Source organism: Rhodotorula paludigena, assembly GCF_050403205.1.
Source record: "Rhodotorula paludigena JCM10292 DNA, Rt_paludigena_JCM10292v1_ctg13, whole genome shotgun sequence".
In the NCBI taxonomy this organism is placed as follows: domain Eukaryota; kingdom Fungi; phylum Basidiomycota; class Microbotryomycetes; order Sporidiobolales; family Sporidiobolaceae; genus Rhodotorula; species Rhodotorula paludigena.
Window position 1 is genome coordinate 42,509 of NW_027481445.1, and position 20,269 is coordinate 62,777.

General features: G+C 63.1%; 7 protein-coding genes across 7 annotated transcripts; 4 read left to right on the forward strand and 3 right to left on the reverse strand.

Annotated features, from left to right (window-relative positions):
- Window positions 1-238: 238 nt before the first annotated feature.
- On the reverse strand, window positions 239-5,920 carry JCM10292_002702 (uncharacterized protein; the record flags this gene model as incomplete). Its single annotated transcript, XM_076648058.1, has 20 exons — window positions 239-386; window positions 459-593; window positions 651-985; window positions 1,045-1,110; window positions 1,170-1,195; window positions 1,254-1,641; window positions 1,695-2,287; window positions 2,352-2,449; window positions 2,508-2,896; window positions 2,951-3,003; window positions 3,063-3,193; window positions 3,249-3,366; window positions 3,429-3,709; window positions 3,765-3,909; window positions 3,968-4,156; window positions 4,210-4,265; window positions 4,325-4,392; window positions 4,451-4,937; window positions 4,995-5,446; window positions 5,498-5,920. 20 exons carry the CDS (start codon window positions 5,918-5,920, stop codon window positions 239-241), a joined length of 4,581 nt encoding a protein of 1,526 aa, XP_076506281.1.
- A 396-nt stretch (window positions 5,921-6,316) lies between these two features.
- On the forward strand, window positions 6,317-6,877 carry JCM10292_002703 (uncharacterized protein; the record flags this gene model as incomplete). Its single annotated transcript, XM_076648059.1, has 4 exons — window positions 6,317-6,320; window positions 6,399-6,488; window positions 6,615-6,681; window positions 6,775-6,877. The coding sequence occupies 4 exons, from the start codon at window positions 6,317-6,319 to the stop codon at window positions 6,875-6,877; spliced, it is 264 nt and encodes an 87-aa protein (XP_076506282.1).
- Window positions 6,878-7,025: 148 nt separating this feature from the next.
- JCM10292_002704 (uncharacterized protein) lies at window positions 7,026-9,682 on the reverse strand (the record flags this gene model as incomplete). Its single annotated transcript, XM_076648060.1, has 5 exons — window positions 7,026-8,489; window positions 8,545-8,655; window positions 8,713-8,967; window positions 9,027-9,304; window positions 9,610-9,682. 5 exons carry the CDS (start codon window positions 9,680-9,682, stop codon window positions 7,026-7,028), a joined length of 2,181 nt encoding a protein of 726 aa, XP_076506283.1.
- Window positions 9,683-9,768: 86 nt separating this feature from the next.
- Window positions 9,769-12,099, forward strand: PNS1 (Pns1p; the record flags this gene model as incomplete). Its single annotated transcript, XM_076648061.1, has 10 exons — window positions 9,769-10,490; window positions 10,550-10,779; window positions 10,839-10,960; window positions 11,022-11,047; window positions 11,104-11,213; window positions 11,274-11,511; window positions 11,578-11,653; window positions 11,721-11,786; window positions 11,854-11,941; window positions 12,014-12,099. The coding sequence occupies 10 exons, from the start codon at window positions 9,769-9,771 to the stop codon at window positions 12,097-12,099; spliced, it is 1,764 nt and encodes a 587-aa protein (XP_076506284.1).
- A 541-nt stretch (window positions 12,100-12,640) lies between these two features.
- On the forward strand, window positions 12,641-14,882 carry JCM10292_002706 (phytoene desaturase family protein; the record flags this gene model as incomplete). Its single annotated transcript, XM_076648062.1, has 8 exons — window positions 12,641-12,776; window positions 12,858-13,143; window positions 13,250-13,394; window positions 13,472-13,543; window positions 13,647-14,008; window positions 14,078-14,131; window positions 14,192-14,275; window positions 14,336-14,882. 8 exons carry the CDS (start codon window positions 12,641-12,643, stop codon window positions 14,880-14,882), a joined length of 1,686 nt encoding a protein of 561 aa, XP_076506285.1.
- Window positions 14,883-15,186: 304 nt separating this feature from the next.
- JCM10292_002707 (carotenoid oxygenase family protein) lies at window positions 15,187-17,306 on the reverse strand (the record flags this gene model as incomplete). The annotated part of the gene is made up of 5 exons (XM_076648063.1): window positions 15,187-15,275; window positions 15,332-16,457; window positions 16,526-16,996; window positions 17,055-17,133; window positions 17,194-17,306. 5 exons carry the CDS (start codon window positions 17,304-17,306, stop codon window positions 15,187-15,189), a joined length of 1,878 nt encoding a protein of 625 aa, XP_076506286.1.
- Window positions 17,307-17,753: 447 nt separating this feature from the next.
- JCM10292_002708 (uncharacterized protein) lies at window positions 17,754-19,964 on the forward strand (the record flags this gene model as incomplete). Its single annotated transcript, XM_076648064.1, has 8 exons — window positions 17,754-17,776; window positions 17,843-17,942; window positions 18,011-18,061; window positions 18,119-18,423; window positions 18,488-18,658; window positions 18,724-18,780; window positions 18,834-19,064; window positions 19,121-19,964. 8 exons carry the CDS (start codon window positions 17,754-17,756, stop codon window positions 19,962-19,964), a joined length of 1,782 nt encoding a protein of 593 aa, XP_076506287.1.
- Window positions 19,965-20,269: the final 305 nt, after the last annotated feature.

Below are 20,269 nucleotides of genomic sequence, written 5' to 3' on the forward strand. Positions count from 1 at the left end.
GTCTCCGCGCTCGACCAAGCTCAGGCGTTGACATCATCCCCGCCAGCTTCCTGGGGCATACGTGGCTCGTATAGGCACTGCTAGAGTAACACCTGACGCCAGAAAAGACAAACTGCGTCTAATGCGATTGTTTCGAGCCTCGTCGCATGTTCTGCTTTCGACCAGGTGCTTCCGCTTGGTTGCGCAGATTCCGCTAACGTTTTACTGCGCTACCGACTCAATATCTACAGCTACGACATCACTGCGAATCGCACCCGCCGCCGCTCTCCTCCCACATCCGACGGAACACGCCGTCCTGCTTGGCGAGCAGGACCTCTGGCGTGTCGAGTTCGACGATGCGACCCGCGTCGAGCACGACAATACGGTCGTAGTCGACCACGGTGCGACTGCGCGCAATGATAGAGGACGTCAGACTGAGCTCTCGAGTCGGGGAGAACCCAAGACGGGAAGCGACGCACAGTCGATGAGCGATAGTCAGCACCGCTGCGTCGCCGAACTCTTCTCGAATGACGCGCTGCAGTTGTGCGTCGAGCGCATGGTCGAGGGATGCAGAAGACTCGTCGAGGATCACGATGCGCGAGTTGCGGAGCAGGCTGTGCAGGAGGAACTCGGTCATTTGGACGGTCTGTGAAGGGGAATGCACGACGCACGCTCGAGCGACAGCTATCAGCTGCCTCTGTCCGGCAGAGAAGTTGGTACCGCCGAGCGCGACGGCCGTGTCGAGCGCAATCTCGGTCCTAGCCGTGGCGCCGGCGCCTTGGACGCCGTCTCCCGCAGCAACGGGCGTCACCGTACCCGGCGTCGTAGCCGACTCGGACGAGTGAATGAGATGCGCACGCCGCAAGGCCTCGAGGCAGTCGGCGTCGCTGTGCTCGCTGAGCGGATCGAGGTTCTCGCGCAGCGATGCCTCGATGAGCGTCGGCTCTTGCGGTACGAGCGTGATCCGTTGGCGCAGGTCAGTGAGCGAGACCTTTGTGGTGTCGAGCTGCAGGAAGACTACGATTATTGCCTAATCGTGAAGCAAAGGAGGCGAAAGAGACATGCGCCGTCGATGATGATGGCGCCGCTTTCCGGGTCGGTGAAGCGGAGCAGAGAGCTCGCCAGCGTACTCTGCAGAGGACGGTGGTGTTAGTTTCCGGGTCGCCGAGGTCTACAGGCTGCAGACACACCTTGCCACTTCCCGTGCGACCCACGACTGCGATCGCGAAGGTCAGCAAGAGGAGTACCAGAGCAGCGTGACGCTCAAGACGCACTGCCAAGCCTTTCTCCTGCCCTCAGCTCAAATGAGACGCCGTGCAGCACGGGCGGCAGCTCGGGCGCGTACCGCACAACGAGGTCCCGCACCTCGAGCAGCGGCAAGTTGGCCTCGGCTGACGCACAAGGCCACGTTGCTGGCGGAATGACACCCCCTGCGGGCTCCTGCGGCAGGTCCAGGTATTCGGTAATGCGCTCGAGGCTGTTCATGGCGAGGACGAGGCGGGAGTAGGCCGTGCACAGGAAGTCGAGCGCTTGGATAACGCCTTGCGAGGACGTGATTGCGATGCCGCATAGACCCGGCGAGACGCGGTAGTAGATGGCGAACGTGGCGGTTGCCAAGAGGCAGAAGGCCGAAAGGACCTGCGTGCGGATCGACAGCCACACCTGCGTGGACCAGCGTCAAAGGGGATGTAGCCCAAGATGCGACGAACACGCACATCGAGTGTTGCACCCAGATACCAGAAGCTCAGCGTGTCGTCGATTGTCCGACACAAGCGCGCCCTGTACTCCTTCTGCTTGCCGAAGGCGCGGATCGTGACGATCCCGCGCAGCGCTTCAGCGAAGCTTGAGAACAGCGGTGACGCCGTCGTAGCGGCGATGCGGTTGACGTCGCGATTGACGACCAGGTACGAGCGGAAGATGGACGCGTAGATGGCCATGAAAAGAACGGACGACACGAGCGCGGCGGGGAGGACGAACGAGACGACGCCGAGAGCTGCAACCATCTGGGCGATGTTGCCAACGAATTCGGTGACGTTGACGGCGAGTCCGTCGTCGACCATGCTAATGTCGTTGGTGAAGCGATTTTGCAGAGTGCCGAGAGCGACAACGTCGAAGAACCTGAGAGGGGCGTAGACCACGCGGCGGAGCAGGCGGTCGAATAAAGTGCGTGACGCGCGGAGTGACGCGAGCGACACAAGGATGACGATGAGCATCGTGTTGAAGGCGGAAGCGAGGCCGATGAGGCCGTAGCCGGCCAGGTAGTATGTCGAATCGACCTCTTTGCCGCTGTCGCCCGCTTCGCCCCATCCTGGAAGACGGGGGAGTGAGATTAGTCTGGAATCTCGGCGCCTGAACAAGCAGTAAAGGCGCACGGCGAAGCCAGAACTGCTCGAGGAAAATCAAGGCTGGTTTTGCCAAGATTGCAGCGAGGGTGAAAGCCCAAAGGAGATAGCTCGATGCGGAGAAGTAGCTGCGTGTAGTTTGCGTGAGCACACAGCATGGAAGAGGGAGCAGAACGCGGAACGCACGCAGTGTACATCGACCGCTGCACCTCGCCGCTGGTCCACCCCTCGACCTTCGCGCCCGTAACTCGCCCCTTCGGCGACGCCGCCGCCTCCATCTTGCTGAACTCCTCCGACGCTTCCGTCCCGGAGTCTTCCTCCTCCATCCGCTGGATCTCGGCCTCTACCGCTGCTTTTGCCGACACCCGCTCAGGTCTCTGGACCTCTCCCTGTCGAAGGATGCGCCCGCCCTCGAGTTCAACGTACCAGGACGCGAGCGGAATGAGTAGGTCGACGTGATGTGTAACAAGGACGCAGGTGCGGTCGCGCAGAAGCGGGCCGGAGAAGAGGTGGGTGAGGAGATGCCGTGAGGTGTGCGCGTCGACAGCGGAGAAAACGTCGTCGACCAGAAGATGCTGCAAATTTTTTGGTCAGCGCATTATAGGTATCGGCAGAACGGACGGTCACACCGAAGTTGGAGCATAAACCGCTCGAGCGAGAGCGAGCCGTGCCTTTTGACCCCCTGCAATGCGATGCCTGTCAACTTCCCCTGCCGGCCGGGTGGCACAAGCGTCGTCATACCACTCAGTGAGATACCGCGCTCGCCAACGAACGTCTGCACGCCGTCGGGGAAAATCTTGAGGTCCCGCTCGAGAGCGCACGCCTTGATGACCGCCGACAGACGCTTCTCGTCGAGCGGGTATCCAAAGGTACTGCGTGAAGCGCGAGATCAGCTAGTGGAATACGACGTGACTGAACGATACGCACATGCTGTCGCGCACCGTGAGCGATTCGAGCCATGGGTGCTGAGCGGCGTAGGACATCGACGCGGGTAGCTCCACTCGGCCACGTAGCAATTCGAGTTCTCCGAGGAACCCGAGGAGCACTGCGAAGCAACGAATTGAGGACACTAGCCTGGTGCGCGAGCTGAGATGAAAAGCGACGCACGCGAGGTCTTTCCACAGCCCGTTGGGCCGGACACGACAGTGAGCTTGCCCTCGGGCGGGACAACTGTCACATCCTGCAAGGCCGGCTCTCCCGAGTCTGCGCCTGCATATCGCATCGTCGCCCCGTGCATGGCGAGACGAGGCGCCGCTGCGCGTTGCTCGGCCACGGCGTGCTGCGAGATCTCCGGCTCGGCAAAGAAGGCCTCCATGCGTGAGATGGAGACATTGAGTTGGAGGATGCGGATGCTGAAGCTTGGGATCTGATTGAGCGGGCCGCGGACGCTGACGCGGAGGCAGCGTCAGCCTTGGCATCTGCGCGCAGCAAGACAAGACGCACAGAGAGAAGAGCGAGAGAGCCGTGAAGGCGATTGCGACCGTGAGATCCTGCCCTTGCAGCTTGACGTATGCCCAGAACGAGACGAGCGGGACAGCGAGCGAGAGCAGCGCCCAAAGCGTCGAAGAAGCGTACCGAACGAGCCAGTCTGTGCGAAGCAGCCGCCGTCAGCGAGTCTCGTCAGCCAGGACGACCAAAGTCCTTACCCTTCGCAAGCCAGTCGAGCTCAGCTTGACGCTTGTCCCCAACGCGGTCGATCCAAGCTTCCGACCAGCCGAAGAGCTTGATTGTGCGGATCTCGGCGAGAAGCTCTTGCAGCGCGGTGCGGCGGCGGTCCCCGGCAGCTTGACGGTTGCGAGCAACACGTACAGCGACCTTGCCGATGAGATAGTTGCCTTGGACACGATAGTCAGGAGACGAGCGAGAGTGCGAGGGAGGAGAGGCGCACCTTGAACGCTCATGATGAGGACGCCGAAACCAAGTAGAGCGCTCCAGCCCATCAGGCTGTATGCCAGGTCAGCAATACGCGCCTGAACCTGCACGCAAGAAGCGCCAGAACTCACTTGTACAGGAAGACGAGACCAAGCATGATCTCGAGCGGCGCGCCGTAGATGAGGTGCGAGTCGCAGCCCTGCGCAACTGAGCATGAGAGAGGAGGTCACGCAAAAGTCCAAGCAAGACCGCCTCACCATGCGCAGCACGCGGTTGACGTCCTCCGAGATCATTGACATGATCTTGCCAATCGAGGCGCTCTCGTCCTCCTCGTCCTTCTCCTCGCCCGTCCCGCCGCCCTCCGCCTTCTTCTTCCCCGCTGTCTCCCTCCTCCTCAAGCTCTTCTCGAAGAGTGCCACCGTGAGCTCGCTGCGCAAGCGCATGCCGATCCGCCGCGCGTAGTGGAAGTGCCGCTGCTGCGAGAGGGTCTTGACGAGCGAGACGAGGAACGCGAGCGCGGTGAAGAGATAGGCTTTCTCGCGCGGCGACCAGGGTGCCGGGGACTCGGATAGAGGAGAAGGGATAGGGATGGGCGAGCTGTAGGAGAGGGTGATGTTTTCGAGGATCTTTTGCACAAAGTACGGCCGAAGGTAGTCGGACGTCGATGCGACGAGCTTGAGGGTCGCGTCAATCGAGACGTCACGCACCGAAGCGCGCAAGAGCTTGCGCGTGAGAGTCTTGCTCCTGCAAGATGCACACCTCAGCGTTCTGCGCGAATCGAGAAAGTAGCAGGCAGCCCACCTCAGCGAGCTGAAGCGGCGAGAGAGGACCTCGGCTCGATTGCTCAGGCTGAGCTGCCATACGTCTCCAGGTTGCAGCGGCCGCGACTTGCCGACGCGCATGATGTCGCCAAGCCACGAGTACGTGAAGGCGCCGAGAACGGTGTTTGCGTCTTCCGGCGAGCGCGGGCGTGTTTCGCCCTCGCTACCATGCGTCGCCGCACGATAGAGCGCAATGACCACGTCGAGAGGCGGACTGAGAGGCATGCGCAGGATGGCGGTGACGAGAAAGGCCAGGAGAAGCATGTTCGCGAACTGCGCGAGGAGAAGAAGTGACGGAGCTGTGTCGGTATGCGAGCGGGCGTAGTCTACTAGATCGGCGAGCGCGTGCATGCTGAAGACGACGTAAAGCGAGAGGAGCGAGAGCGGCGCAGTGGCTGTTCGCCGCCAAAGCTGAAGGGTGAAAGCGATCGCCTGTCACGGCGCATGTGAGCGCTGCGCCATATTGAGTCTGGGCGGACTCACCCAGGCTCCAGAGAAGGAAAGCAAGCGCAGGAGGTCGCCATTACTACCAGTCGGCCGCATGAAGGAGAAGATGGTGACTGCGAGCCAGCCGAGGGTCTCGACGAGCGGGATGAGGACCACCGCAAGCGGTGTTGGTGGCAGTACGGCCTCTCGCATTGCGCCCGTCGTTTCGATGTCGTTACACTCGACGTCCGCTGCAGCGAGAATGTCCTCATCCTCGACGAAGACGGCGAAGAGAGGTTTCTGTCGAGGACGGCCATCCTCGTCGGTCTCGGGCAGTCGGATCCGCTTCGGCAGGTAGCGAAGACGGAAAGCTCGCCACGCGTATAGAGTGACGAGTACCAAGGCCCACAACGGCGGCACCCAAGAGAGCGAAAGTGAGAAGTTGCTGTACGCAGGTGTTGCGAACGACGACGAGGGCATGGAAGCCTCCAACAGCAGCGCGAGCTGGGCGAGACCCGATCCCCTCAGCGAGACCTCGCCATCCATCTCGTCCAATAGCCTGCCCGGTGCGCGGCCGGCGAGAGGAGCGAGAGGATGAAGGGCAACCCTCTCTCCGTGGTTCGTCCGCTCCGCTGCACGTCGCCCTCGCACTTTCCCGCGCCCTCTGCTTCTGTGAGTTTCTCGAGTGCTTTGGGGACCTCTGGCAGGCGCGAGCAGTCCAACGGCGAGAGAACGAGGCTCTGTGGACTTGGCCCACTCCGCCTCGGAGCAGGCAGTGCCGAGTGCACCAAGCACGCAGACTGACGGGCTGGTGAACGCACACACAGCTCTGCACACCTCCACTCCGCTCGTCCGCCCTTCCTCCCGCCTCTCGTCATGCGTGCGTCCCTCTCCTCTCGCCGCCTCCTCGTCTTCATCTCCCGAGCTGACCTGCCGCTCTCCTCGCCCGCTGGTGCAGCTCTTCTCGGTTACATTGCCGGATTTGCGTCCCTCGGCTTCGGTGTCCGCTGCTACCAGTTGGCCATCATGAAGCGCAACATCTTTGAGAGTGCGCCTCGTCTCCCTCCAATCCTCGCCGCGGCACCATCAAGCGCGCCAGGGCCGTAACGGCGCATAGCACCGGCGTAGTGTGACGCTGGACCGAGTTGCTGACAGCTTGTCGAGCAACTCACAGACCTCGGCGGCCACGCTCTCTCGACAGGAGCATTCGCAGGTCTCGGGTACTACGCCTACCACGCAGAGTGCGTCCTTGGATACGCTTGACCAAATGCTGGACAGGTGCTCGAGCATTCTCAGAGCCGAGTCGCTTACATCGCTCGCTTCTCGGCTCGCAGGCAGACCCAGCGGCAGCTGTTGGCGGACAAGAAGGAGCAGCTCCTCCGCATGCGGGAAAAGGACGACGCGATCGTTGCGAGCGCGGATGGCGCACACCACTGAGCGGGCGTCGTATAGGTGTGGCTGTTGGAGGAGCAGGAGGAGTCTGCATGCAATCTGGTTTTCCTCTCTGGACGCTCGCCAAGAGACTGAGTTGAGGGAGAGAACACAAACGGATAGAGCGCCAAAGCGCGTCGCGCTGGAACATGATTCATTTCCTGAACCCGAAAGCCCGTGCCAACCTCCCGCCATGATGATGCGCCTTCTCCTTCTCGCGCTCCTCCCTCTCGCGCGTCCCGACCCTCCCCAGCGCGCCCTCCCCCGCACTCCCGCCCGTGTCCTTCCTCTCCTTCCGCAGCTTGTGCCCTCCCTTTCCCTTGTGCTGCTGCTGCAGCTCCCGCTCCCGCTCGGCACTCGCGCGCCGCAGCTCGTCGAGCACGCTCGCATCGAACGACGAGCGCGCCGAGCCGCTCTCGGCTTCGCCCGGGAGTGGGAGGACAGGCAGAGAGGCGGCCGGCGGGCCGCTCACGCTCCGCCCTGCGCCGGCCCCCGTGAGGCCGAGCGTCCCGCCTTGGAACGGGACCGCCGGAGCGGGCGGCGGCGGGCCGACCATCGGCTGCTGGGCCACAGGGGGAGAGCCTGCGAGTCCGAGCGAGGCGGCGTCGAGCGAGAGCGTGGGAGTCTGCGCGTGCGAGCGCGACTTGCGGATCAGCTTGTTGTGGTGCGGAGGTGGCGGAGGGGAGGGAGGCGCGGCTGGTCTGGGAGAAAGCAGAGGAGCAGAGGCACTCGCAGGACCTCCTGGCTGGAGAGCCGCCGGGACGGGATGGACGGGATAAACGCCGAGGGAGGAAGACGACGTATTGTAGCCGCCTGAGCTGCTCGGAGCGGCCGATGCGCCAGAGACGACGCGCGCGCGCCCCTGCGTCAGCGGCACGGCCGGCGGCAAGCCCGCATGGGCCACCGCAAACGAAGAAGACGAGTCGGACGCGTTGCTGAGCGCGCTGAATCGCCTCGTTGTCGGAGCGCGCGCGGACGAGGCAGGCGTAGGCGAGGCAGGCGTCGGGGTTGCAGTCTGGACGGAGGAGGCCGTGCCAGACAGGCCGGAAGCAGGGGACGGGGCTACCATGCTTGACGGCGACGACGGAGCCGCGCTTGTCGGAGTGGAGACGGTCGACATGCCCGAAGCGGTCCGACTGACGCGACGAACGGCGAGCGGCGAGAGGTCCGACGGGGTCGAAGGGCGACTTCCAGACACGGGAGAGGCGAGTGGAGATGGTTGCGGTGAAGTCGTATTGCCATAAGGCGAGGCAGGCGTGCGAGGAGTGTCCGGCTCGTCCGATGAGGCAGTCGGACGTCGAGTGGGCGGCGGCGAATGCACTGGCGAGCCATCGACCGGAGTCGGCGGGATCGGCATGCCAAGCTGCGGCACAGGGCTCATCTGCATCTGCAGCGAGCCGAGCCCGTGGCCCGGCATGGGTGACCCGCTCGCGCTGGACGACGCGGAGCGCTGACCAGAATCTCGCTCCTCCGCCTGCGTAGCAATCGACGGCAGCGTGATAGACAGTGCCGAGGTAGACCCGCGGCGCTTTGACCGCAGCGTGTCCTTGCGCGACCTGTTTTTGCGACGCGACGACCGCTGCGCCGTCTTCACGTCCTGGAGGTGTTGGCGGATGCACTGCCAATCCTTTGAGTCAGCGAGTGTCTTGCACTATGGTCGGAGAGAGACGGACATCTTCTAGCTCGCGCAGGACACCAAAGCTGTATGCGTACTCCGCTGCCGTGAAGCCCTCGCTGTTGCGCGAATCAGTCGCGCAGTCAAAGTCGACGAGCAGCTTGAGCACCTGCGAGCGCCTCTTTCGTGAGCTACGTGATGGGCAGGAAAGGAAAGGATAACGCACGTTGACCCGTCCCCAGCTGGAAGCGTAGTGCAATGGCGAGTTGCCCTGCAAGTCGGGCGCGTCGCAGTCGCTCCCGTAGTCGATGAGCATCTGCGCCGCCTCGAGCTCACCCTTCATGGCCGCGACATGAAGGGGTGTCTGCCCGCGCGAGTTGGCGAAGTCTACTGCGAACGGGAACCGCTCGAGAGCGAGGGCAAGGATGTCGACATAGCCGTGGGCGGCAGCGATGTGTACCACAGTCTCTCCGAGCACGTCCTGTGCCATCGTCTGTGTCAGCGCACACTCCACGGCAGAAAGAGTGCGCCGCAACGCACCCTTGACAGCTCGAGATCCTCGGACAGGAGCCAGCCAACAACGTCCGCCCGTCCCCTAAGCGCTGCAAGGTGGACCGAGGTCTGGCGCGTCTGCGGGTCGGTGTTGCGGTAGTCTCTGCGTCCAAAGCTGTCCTGCGGGAGGCGGTCGGAGAGTCGCTGGAGGTATGCTAGGCTCGGGGACGACGACGAGCACGAGGCGAGTGCGCGCCTGAACTTGGCGGACGCGTCGGTGAACGCCAGCTTGGGCACAGCCGAGGGTGGCTCGAGGAGGTGGCAGACTTGAGCGAGGGCAGAGGATGGACAGCCGCCGGTGAGCCGATGAACCCGGAGTTTCGCGGTGTCCGCTCGCTTTTCTCGAGGCGAGCGATGGCTTGCCGGAATCTGCTCCTGTAATTATCGTGTCGCTGGAGGTACAGTACAGTCAACGTGGCTACTTGCCTCATGTATGACGTCGAGGCCTTACCGGTAGCGTGGTGCGTGCGAAGGTGGAGCGGAGGCACGCGCAAGGCTTGCCAGCCTCACGCGCGCTCAGCTCGGGTTCGTTGAGCTGCTCTACCCTTGAAGTCCGCCTGCAGGAGCTCACTGCACGGCCAAGTGAGCTCGCCTGCAGTCTGGACCCATTCGCTGGGCGTCGATCGCTGATTCTCGCCCCTCATCTCGTTTCGTTGTTTGCCCGTCGTCCGTTCTACCCGCTGCCTCCCGTGCGGCACTTTTACGCGCGGCACCGTACCCGTGTACAGCTATGGCGACTCGCGAAAGCCCATACCCGCCGCCGGGGACCGTCCAAACTTCCTACTCTGCCCCTTCCCAGCCTCCTCCGGCCGCCAACCCTCCTCACATGAGCGCACCGCAGTATGGCTACGGCGGACAGCACCAGCAGCAGCAGTACCCGCCGCAGGTGCAGCAGTACGGTGGCAACGGAGGCTTTGCCGGGCAGCAGGGGCACGGCAACGGGGGTTACGGTGGGCAGCAGGGCTACGGGGACGCCGGCTATAACGGCCAGCAGAATCAGCACGCCGGCTACAGCGGCGGACAGGCGTCGCAGTACTATCAGGAGGCGCAGGCGGCCGCTGGCCAGAAGCCCAACATCCCTCCCGCACCGCAGGCGCCGCAACCCGGCCTCGAGGGCAAGTTTGAGGACGCCAAGCCCAAGTGGAACGACCTGTGGGCCGCCCTCCTCTTCATCGCCCAGCTCGGCGGCTTCATCGCCATCGCCGTCATCTCGCTTCGCGCCCTGCCCGCCTCGGAGGGTACAGGCGGGCTGGGCAACTCGAACGGCTCGGCCGACACGCTCAATGCCTCGGTTGCATGGCTCCTGAGCATTGTCTGCGGCGCTGGCCTCGTCTTCTCGATCGGCCTTCTCGCTCTCGTGCGAGCGTTCACCAAGGTCATCCTCGAGATCACACTCGCCCTCGCCGTCATCATGTCGGTTGCCTACGCCGTCTACCTCTGGGTCTCCAAGATGTGCGTTTACTCGATGCAGTATGCGAAGCAAACAGCACTGACGACTCTCATGGGTGCAGGTGGTCGGGCGCCATCATTTTCACCATCTTTGCCGTCCTGTCGATCATCGCCTACCCCGGCATGCGCCGCCGCATCCCCTTGTCAAAGCAGCTCCTCCTCTTTGTCATCGCCATTGCCAAGGTCCACAAGAGCGTCTACTTCATTGCGCTCGCCGGCACGACGCTTCTCGCCGCCTACTCTGTCTTCTGGAGCATCTCCATCGTGGCGATCTACCAGAAGTACGCGCCTGGTGAGTCGAGCACGCACTCACAGACGTTGTCGAGCCAAGCTGAAGTCCATTCTCTGCAGATGCCGCCGGGTCGGGCACCAGTGGTGGAGAGGCGAGCTCGGCGACTGTCATCGGCTTGATCGTCTACTCCCTCTTCTCGTACTACTGGACTTCGCAGTTCATCACGAACTTGTTCCTCACGGTGCGCTTCCACCGCTCGCGAAAGCTGGCGGATCGCAAGTTGACCTTCTCTACCTGCGCAGACCGAGGCAGGCATCTTCGGCGCCTTGTGCGTTTTCTCCGAGCGGGATTCTTACCCCCTGTACTCACTTTGTCACCTTGCAGCTACTATGGTGGTCGCGAAGCAACTCGTGTTGCATGGGGCGCCTTCAAGCGTGCATCGACCTACTCGTTCGGCTCGATCGCCTTTGGATCCCTCATCGTCGCCTTGCTCGGTACCTCTCATCCCGCAATATCGCTTCAGCATTGCTCCTGACACTCTTCAACTTTCGCAGACCTCCTTCGCGCGTTCTTCCAGATCCTCATGTCGTATGCGCGCGACGAGGGGAGCGCGATCGGCGTCGCCATCACCTGCTGCGCTCAGTGCTGCATCGGAATCATCTCGAACTTGGTCAGCTACTTCAACAGGTACGCGTACATCGAGATTGCGCTCTACGGCAAGCCCTACATCGGCGCGGCGAAAGACACCTGGCGGTTGTTCAAGGATCGCGGCATCGACGCTCTCATCAACGAGTGCGTTTTCCGTCTCTATCCTTGCTTCCTTCGACAGAGAGCTCACATAAGCTTGATGCGATTCAGCTGCCTCGTCAACAACATCTGGACGTTCGGCTCGTACGCCGTGGGAGGGTTGTGCTCGCTCATCGCGTTCGCTTACGTGCGTCGCGGCGCGCTCGAGTCTCGCATCGCTTTGCCGCATACACTGACTCCTTGCTCTTTCACAGCTGCAAGCGCTTCAGCCGTCCTTCATCGAGGACAACGGCGGCCTCAAGGCGGTTGTGCTGGGCTACGTGCGTTGTTCTGTCTCGTATCTCCTTGCCTTGGAAGCTCACCACTGGTGCCTCACCCTCTCACCAGGCCTTCATTGCGGGCTTCTTCATCTGCCACTCGCTCGGATACGGCGCGCTTTCGAGCGGCGTCTCGACCATCTTTGTCGGTCTCGCCGGTACGTACCTTTCCCGCCTCGTTCTCCCCCCTGAACTCTGCTGAGATCCCCCTCCCCTGTGTACACGCGCAGAGGACCCCGAAGTGCTCGCGATCCGCGACCCGGCCCTTTTCTCGCTCATCCAGCAGGCGTATCCGCAGGTTGTCACGAGCGTCTAGCGCCCGTTGCCGTCCCCTCCGCGCTCGCTCCCTTCCTCTCTTACTACCTCGCCTTAGTCGCATACCCCTTTGCGTCTGCTCTTACAACCCAGCGCCCCTCCCTTAATCGCACTGAAGCTCTTACCCTGATCGCCATCGTTGCTGCTCTCTCGCGCGGACGGAGGTCGTCCGTCGAGGTTGCAGTAGGGTCCCGATCGCCGCACGAGCATGTCGCGAGCACTGTAGTCTCGAGTCTTCACTGTGCACAGCGCATGCCAGAGGGTGAGAGTGGGTCGCAAGAAGGCGATCGTACGCATGCACGTGCATCTCCAGCGGCGCTGGTTTCCGCGACATCGCCCCGTGCTGCCCCGGCGCTTGCGAGCCTGGTGCTGCGTGTTGGTTCGCAGGACTGCCTGCACCTTGTGTGCTTGCCCTGCGCGGCGATCTCTGCCGGCTCCCGACCCAGCTGCCCCGCCATCGGCGCGGACGATCGCTCCGCGCGGAGTGACGGCGCTGCGCTCTCCTTCCTCGTCCTCTTCCCTCGGATCGCCTGCTTCTCGCCATGGCTGCCACGAACGGGCACAGCAACGGCCACGCGAACGGCAGTGCTCACCGCCCCTCCGTCGTCATCGTCGGCGCAGGCATCGGCGGAACCGCATCGGCAGCGCGACTCGCCCAGGCGGGCTTTGATGTCACAGGTGCGCAGCCCTCCCACGCCCGTGCAGAGGGTCAGCACGACCCAGTCGAGCATCCCTGACCTCCGCCCGGGCATCCCGCAGTCCTCGAGAAGAACGACTTTGTCGGCGGGCGATGCTCCCTCTTCACCGATCCCTCGGGCCAGCACCGCTTCGACCAGGGCCCGTCGCTCCTCCTCATCCGGAGGCTCTTTGACGAGGCGTTCGCCGATCTCGGGACGAGCTTCGAGCAGGAGGGTATCGAGCTCGTCAAGTGCGCGCTCAACTACCGCATCGTCTTTCCCGACAAGGAGGTCGTCGAACTCAGCAGCGACCTCACTCGCATGAAGACCGAGGTCGAGCGCTGGGAGGGCGAGAAGGGCTTCGAAGGGTGCGTCGTGCGCGTCCTCCCTCGAGCAGGAGCACCTCGACCGGCTCGAAGCCGGCCGTTCTTACTCGTCTCAGACGCGGAAACTCATGCTTGACGTGTCCGGTAGGTTCCTAAAGTTCCTGCAAGAGGGCCACGCCCACCACGAGCTCTCGATGGTCCACGTCTTGCACCGCAACTTCACCTCGCTCCTGTCCATGCTCCGCCCCTCGCTGATCGTCAACCTGCGCAAGCTTCATCCTTTCGTCTCGATCGTGCGTCCACCCAGCATGCTGATACTCCTCGGGGAAATGTCCGTGCAGGGTTACTGATTAGCGTCGCCCAAACTCAGTACTCCCGCGCGACCAAGTACTTCAAGACGGACCGCTTGCGCCGCGCTTTCACCTTTGCCGCCATGTACCTCGTGCGTGGTGCTCCTTCTCGGTATCACAATCGGAAGACAGGCTCGATCCGGTTCTCCGAGTCTTTTCCGCATGCTAACCAGCTCGCCTCTTTCGAACGCGCAGGGCATGTCTCCCTTCGACGCACTCGGCGCGTACAACCTCTTGCAGTACACCGAGCACTGCGAGGGCATCCTCTACCCGATCGGCGGCTTCGGCCGTGTCCCCGCCGCCATGCAGAGCATCGCCGAGCGCGCCGGCGCCAAATTCCGCTTCAACACGCCCGTGCGGCGCGTCATCGTCGAGAACGGCAAGGCGACGGGCGTCGAGACCGAGTCGGGCGAGACGGTCAACGCCGACGTCGTCCTTGTCAACGCCGACCTCGTGTGGAGCATGGCGCACCTGTACAAGGAGACGAGCTACTCGAAGCGCTTGGAGGAGAAGCCCGTCAGCTGCTCGTCCATCTCGTTCTACTGGTCGATGAAGCGGTGCATCCTGCGTTCTGCCCTCGGCGTGGCGTTTCATACGGCATAGCTAACTTGCCTCGCCCCTCACAGTAAGGTTCCCGAACTCGACTCGCACACCATCTTCCTCGCAGAGGAATACCGCGAGTAAGTGCGCGTACCCACCCCGAGCTCGGCCATTCCGCTGACCTCGTTGAAACGACGCAGGTCTTTCGACTCGATTTTCCGCGACCACAAGATTCCCCATGAGCCTTCCTTCTACGTCAACGTCCCCAGCCGCCACGACCCTTCGTGAGCTGCTCATCTTCTCTTTACACGCTGTCCCACACTGACAGGCCGTGCCGCCGATAGTGCCGCCCCCGCCGACAAGGACTCGATCATTGTCCTCGTTCCCGTCGGGCACATCTCTGCCGCCCTCCCCTCCTCCTCCGACTGGGACAAGGTTGTCGAGGAGACGCGCAACAAGGTCCTGCACGAGATCGAGAACCGCCTCGGCCTCACCGACTTCCGCGACCAGATCGCGCACGAAATCATCAACACGCCCATCACTTGGGGCGACAAGTTCAACCTGCACCGCGGCTCGATCCTCGGCCTCTCGCACGACTTTTTCAACGTCCTGTCGTTCCGCCCCAAGACGCGCCACCCGACGGTCGACAACGCGTACTTTGTCGGCGCGTCGGCGCACCCGGGCACGGGCGTCCCGATCGTGCTCGCCGGCGCGCGCCTCGCGACGACGCAGATCCTGATGGACCGCGGGATGCGCGTCCCCGAGCGCTGGAACGTCTCGGAGAGCGAGGCGGCGACGCACCGCACCGTGCGCGACGCCATGGGCGGCGTGTCGATCCTCATGCTCCTCGCGGCGCTCATTCTCGCCGTTGCCGTTTACCTCAGGCAGTAGGCGGCCAGGCTGGGACGGTGGCACGAGGCGGAGAGGCAGGAGCAGGAGAAACGAAGCGGGCTCGCTTGGGTTAGTCCCCCACTCTGTTGTTCTTAGACTAAAGACGCGTCGCGGCAGAATGCAGTCATCAGTGCATAGACCCTTCCTCTCGAGTCCTCCACGAGAGCTGCTGTGGTCTTGCGATCTGAAAGGGCAGAGGCCAAAAGACAGCCTCGGATTACGGGTCTGCAGATTAGGTAGGTAGGTACGGAGCGGGAGCGAGCTAGACAACAACACAACGGGAGCATATCTACACAGCAGACGTTCAGGCAATTCTAGTGCGGAGGGAGGGAGGCGGGCGTTGTTGCGACACCTCGTCGTGCGGGAACCAGTGGCCGTGCAATCCGTACGGCACTGTGTGTACGAGAGTCAGGCTGCGATTCGTGTCTGGGGGCAGAGGAAGCGCGCACCTCGCTGAGGAAGCTTGACCTTGGCGACGACCGTACGCATGTCCCAGGCATCGATGACCCAGAGCTCGCTCTTCGCGTCGTCCTTGGGCCGGCCCGAGGCCGGGTCGAGCTGATGCTCGTCGAAAACGTACGTCAGGAGGAAGCCGTCGTCCTCGCTACGCGGCTTGGCGCGCGGGACGAACGACGACTCCTGCGCAAAGTGTCGCGGCGGGAGCTCAAAGATGCGCAGCGGCTCGTCGTCGGTCGATGCGTCTCCTTGGCGCGCCGTCTGCTCCGCGAGGACCTGCACGACAGTACGCTCGTCGATGGGCTGCTCCGGTCCGCCCTCGCCCGCTTCGGCGCGCTTGACGCCGCGCCGGACGAGCGCGTCGACGTTGACCTTGACGAGGCAGTCGATCTTGGCCGCGCCGCCGAGCGCCTCGTCAAAGTTGCCGTGCTTGATCGAGCAGCCGTAGACGTACTTGGACGGGCCGACGACCCGGTCCTGGGGGACGGTAGGGAACTCGAACGGGATGGCCGCGAGAGGGAAGGCGTGTGAGGGTGCTAGGTCGGCGGGGTCGGAAGGAGACGAGGCGAGCGGGAAGCGGTAGTAGTATAGCTCACAAGCCTCTTTCGCCCCAGATGCGAGAGCTTGTGCAGCGGGAAGGTCGAGGTTGCCTGCGGCGTAGACGAGGCGTGGCGAGTTGAGGCGACATGCGACGAGGTTGACGGCCGCAAGGCGAGACGCGGCGTCGTACTCGTCGAACGCGAATGCCGTGTGGAAAATGATGCACGCTGGCGCCTCGTACCACCGGACTCGGTCAGGCTCGTGCCGAGGCAAGACGCCAAAACGCGCTGGTTGCGTGGGATCGTACGCGATGACGGGCTTGCCGACGACCAGGTTGCGCGGGTCGAGCGACAGGGGCATGTCGAGGAGGATCGAGTGTGTGCGTGAGGCGGCCATGTCGTGCATCATGCGTGGCGCGGCGATCGGGACGGGTGCAGCGAGGATGCGCGGGCGAGGCGGGCGCTTCTCCGAGGCCTCAGTGCGCTCATGCGTCGACGGAATGACCGAGTAATGGAGGAACGGCGGCAAGAACGTCATGTGGAAGAGGAGGAGCTCGCCCGTATGGGGGTCTCGCTTCGGCTGCGTTTGAGAGACCGAGGCGGTGAGCACTGCTTCCGACGGTCAGTTGCAGACGAGACGTTACGCACGTGTGCTGTTGTCCATTCCTTCATCCACCCGAGCGTTCCGCCGACGTCTCGCAGACCCGGCTCCCCTTGATCGCCCTCGAGACTCCAATACCCGACGGTGTCGAGCGCGGGTAAGGTGACCCACGTCAACGGACCGCTCTCACACGCAGCCAATGCTCGGCCATCATGCCATGATATTGACGTGTTGGCGACCGAGAGGTGTCGCAGCGGATGTGAGGTGAAGAAGGAAGCGCAGGCGAGGAAGACGGCGCGCAGGATGGCGAAGAGGATGAGGGGCAAAGTCCAGACTGAGCCGAGGAGAGTGGCGATAGAGGGAAGGATCGGTTGCTTGATCCCGAGGGCGCGAGAGGCGAGAAAGACGTCGGTCAAGACGTATTTGTTGACGAAGGTCGGTATTAGACGAGGTCGATCCGGCGGCGAGGAGGGATCCCGCGCGAAGTAGACGCCCGTCAGCATGCCGTCGCCGTCGAACTAGACCAGTGAATGTCAGTCTCACTCGTCACACAACCTGGGCGGGAGGGAGACTCACCCAGTGGTACGCTGGACCCGCCTCGGCCTCGGCCTGCGTTTCTCCCAGTGAAGGCTCCCCTCCGTTCCTCACATACATCCTGTAGCCGTGACATTTGGTTAGCCATTTGCCTCTGCTGGACGCTCAATGCCGAACGCACCCGCCTGCCAGCTCTTCCGGCAACTCGCCCTCGTACTCGCAGGCCTCGAGGCTCCGCTCCTCTCGCACCGGCAGGTAGTTGCCCTCGCGGAAGGGGTGTTGCCGCGTCGTCATGCGTGCGTGAGTCTGTTCAGAGCGTAGTCGATCGCAAGTGGCAAGCGCCCGGGACCAGCTGGTTCGCCGCTCGACGTAGCGAAGCGCTTCGGGTTGGCTCGAACCGCAACCTCGCTCGAGGACGTCGGCAGGATGGTCGAGCGTGCAGACAAGCACAACAGGGCAGCACAGCAGGGAGGAGAGGGCGCAAAAGGATGTGCGAGTTGCCTCGGGCATGCCCCTCGTCCTCGACGTCAACTCGGACACGGGCTGATTTTAGACTCGGCCAGAATAGCAGGCCGAGCTATTCCCCGAAGGTATTGCATCCGCTCGACTATTGCTTACGTGCCTCCCCTGATGCGGGCGGCCTCATCGCGATCGAGGCAGCCTGATGCTGCTGAGCCGGAGGCCGCGTGCTCTCGGTCGTCGTCTGTCTGCTGTGTGTGCTGCTGTGCTGTTTCTGGCTGGATGGGGCTCGACTACTGGCTCGTGTGCGCGCGCGCTCTCCCTCCTCCGCTCGTCCTCGACGCGCTGACCCGCGGTTGCTCCGCCGGCAGACACTGTCGCTGGACGATCCCCCCGGCGCTCGCCCTCTGGCTCGTCTTTCGCAAGCTCAGGACCTGGCGAGATGTCTACAAAACTCTCTTCTTGATCACCGTGCGCCGTTGCCCTTGTTCCGGTGCGACGAGCGTTCCCTCAACTGACCCGCCTCGTTCCGCTCCCAGATCGCCGTCACGGCAACGATACCCTGGGACTCGTATCTCATCCGCAACCGCGTACGTACGACCTGCAGGTCCCTAGGACCTCTGCTCATCCTCCCGCGCCTTCCGCAGATCTGGTCGTACCCCGAGTCCTCTGTCGTCGGCCCCACCCTCTTCGACATCCCGCTCGAAGAGATCTTCTTCTTCTTTGTGCAGACGTACATCACTTCGAGCGTCTACGCCCTCTTCAGCCGCCGTGTCGTCCATGCCGTTCTCCTGCCGCGCACACCCCGTGAAGGCCGCACCGCACGCTGGACTGGGACCGCCTTGTTTGGCGCAGTGTTCGCGCTCGCGTGGGCAAAGCTACAAGAGGGCGGCGAGGGAACCTACCTGGCCCTGATTGTGGCATGGGTTGCTCCGTTCCTCACTCTCCTCTGGTCCGTTCGCGCCATCTCAAGCTCCTTTTCCGCAAACGCACGCTCATCCTCGTATTGCTGCCAGGTTCGTCGCCTCGACTCACCTCCTGGCACTCCCGCGCGTCACCCTCCTTGCCTCCGTCTCGCTTCCGACCCTCTACCTGTGGGAGTGCGACGCCCGCGCCTTGCAGCGTGGCACATGGGTCATCGAGCAGGGCACGAAGCTTGGACTTTCGTTTCGCGACCTCGAGATCGAGTGCGTGATATCCCGCTCACGGGTCCTCGCTTCAGGACAAAACCAGCTGACGCTCGTACATTCAGGGAGGCCGTCTTCTTCCTCCTCACCAACGTCATGATCGTCTTTGGCCTGGCTGCTTGGTGAGCCGCTTTGCACTATTCAATGAGCACGAATCTGACTCATATTCTCGCAGCGACTACTGCCTCGCCGTGTACGACATCCGCTCTTACGACACGGGTAAATCTTCGACTTTCCCGCCGCTCAGCCAGTTCCTCCCCATCCTTCTGTGGACGCCGACAGAGGAGCAGGGTCAGCGTATCGAAGACCTGCGCGCCGCCATCGACATTTTGTCGATCCACTCGAAGAGCTTCTCGACCGCGAGCATGGTGTTTGACGGGCGATTGCGGCTCGATCTCCTGGCATTGTCTGTTGTCCCGACTCTGGCCGCGACGTTGCAGCTACTGACAGATGCTCCACCAGATACGCCTGGTGTCGAGTCTGCGACGACCTCGTCGACAATGCTTCGTCCGTGTCCGAAGCCGAGGGCAACATCCGCCTGATCAAGTCGTGCCTCGACCTCCTCTACCCTCCAACATCCTCCGACTCTTCGTCTCACCCCGAGCGTCCCTCCGCCAAGGCGATCGAAGCCGCTCTCCCCGGCCTGAACGAAGCCGAGCGGGGCTCTTTCCGCCTCCTCTCCGTCCTCCCCATCACCCGCCCTCCTCTCGACGAGCTGCTCGACGGTTTCCACACCGACCTCTCGTTCCTCGCCTTTGCCGGCACCAAGAAGGACGGCGACAAGTCGGTCCCGTCTGTAGCAGCCGCCGAGCTCCCCATCAAGACGGACGCCGACCTCCTGACGTACGCCAACAACGTCGCGTCGTCCGTCGCCGACCTGTGCGTCCAGCTCGTCTGGGCGCACTGCGCCTCGTCGTCCTCGGTCGCGCCCTCGGAGCGGCGCGAGATCCTCGCCGCCGCGCGCAAGATGGGCCAGGCGCTGCAGCTCGTCAACATTGCGCGCGACGTCCCCGCCGACCAGTCCATCTCGCGCATCTACCTCCCCGCGCGCGCGCTCGACACGCCCGTGCCCGACATGACGCGCGAGCGGCGCGAGCTCCTCGAGCGCGCGCGGCAGATGGCGAGCGAGAGCAGGGGCGCGATCGAGCGCCTGCCGGAGGAAGCGAGGGGCGGGATCCGCGCGGCGTGCGACGTGTACCTGAGCATTGGCGACGCGGTCGAGCGCGCGTTGGATGAGGGGAGGGTGCATGACCGCGCGAGGGTGCGAAAGGGGACGAGGGCCTGGACGGCGCTGAGGGCACTCTAGAGTTGTTAAGAGACTCACTTGGGACGGATCCGGAGAGACGATCGAGGTGTCTGTGGGAACTTTGTACCTAGAACTTACTTGTCCTCGAGGCGAGCCGATACAAGCCGGAGACAAAGGAATACGGACCTATGTGCATGACTTTCGCCTCGACCTGCGCATGGAGAGAACGACTGTGGGTATGGATTGCGAGTGCTGTGTTGACGAGGACAGGAAACGGCGGAAGAAGAAGGAAGTACAACGGGGCAAGGTTGCGAAAGGTGCGAAGACAAAGCAAGGCGAACCGCGAACACGAAACGGAGAGCACA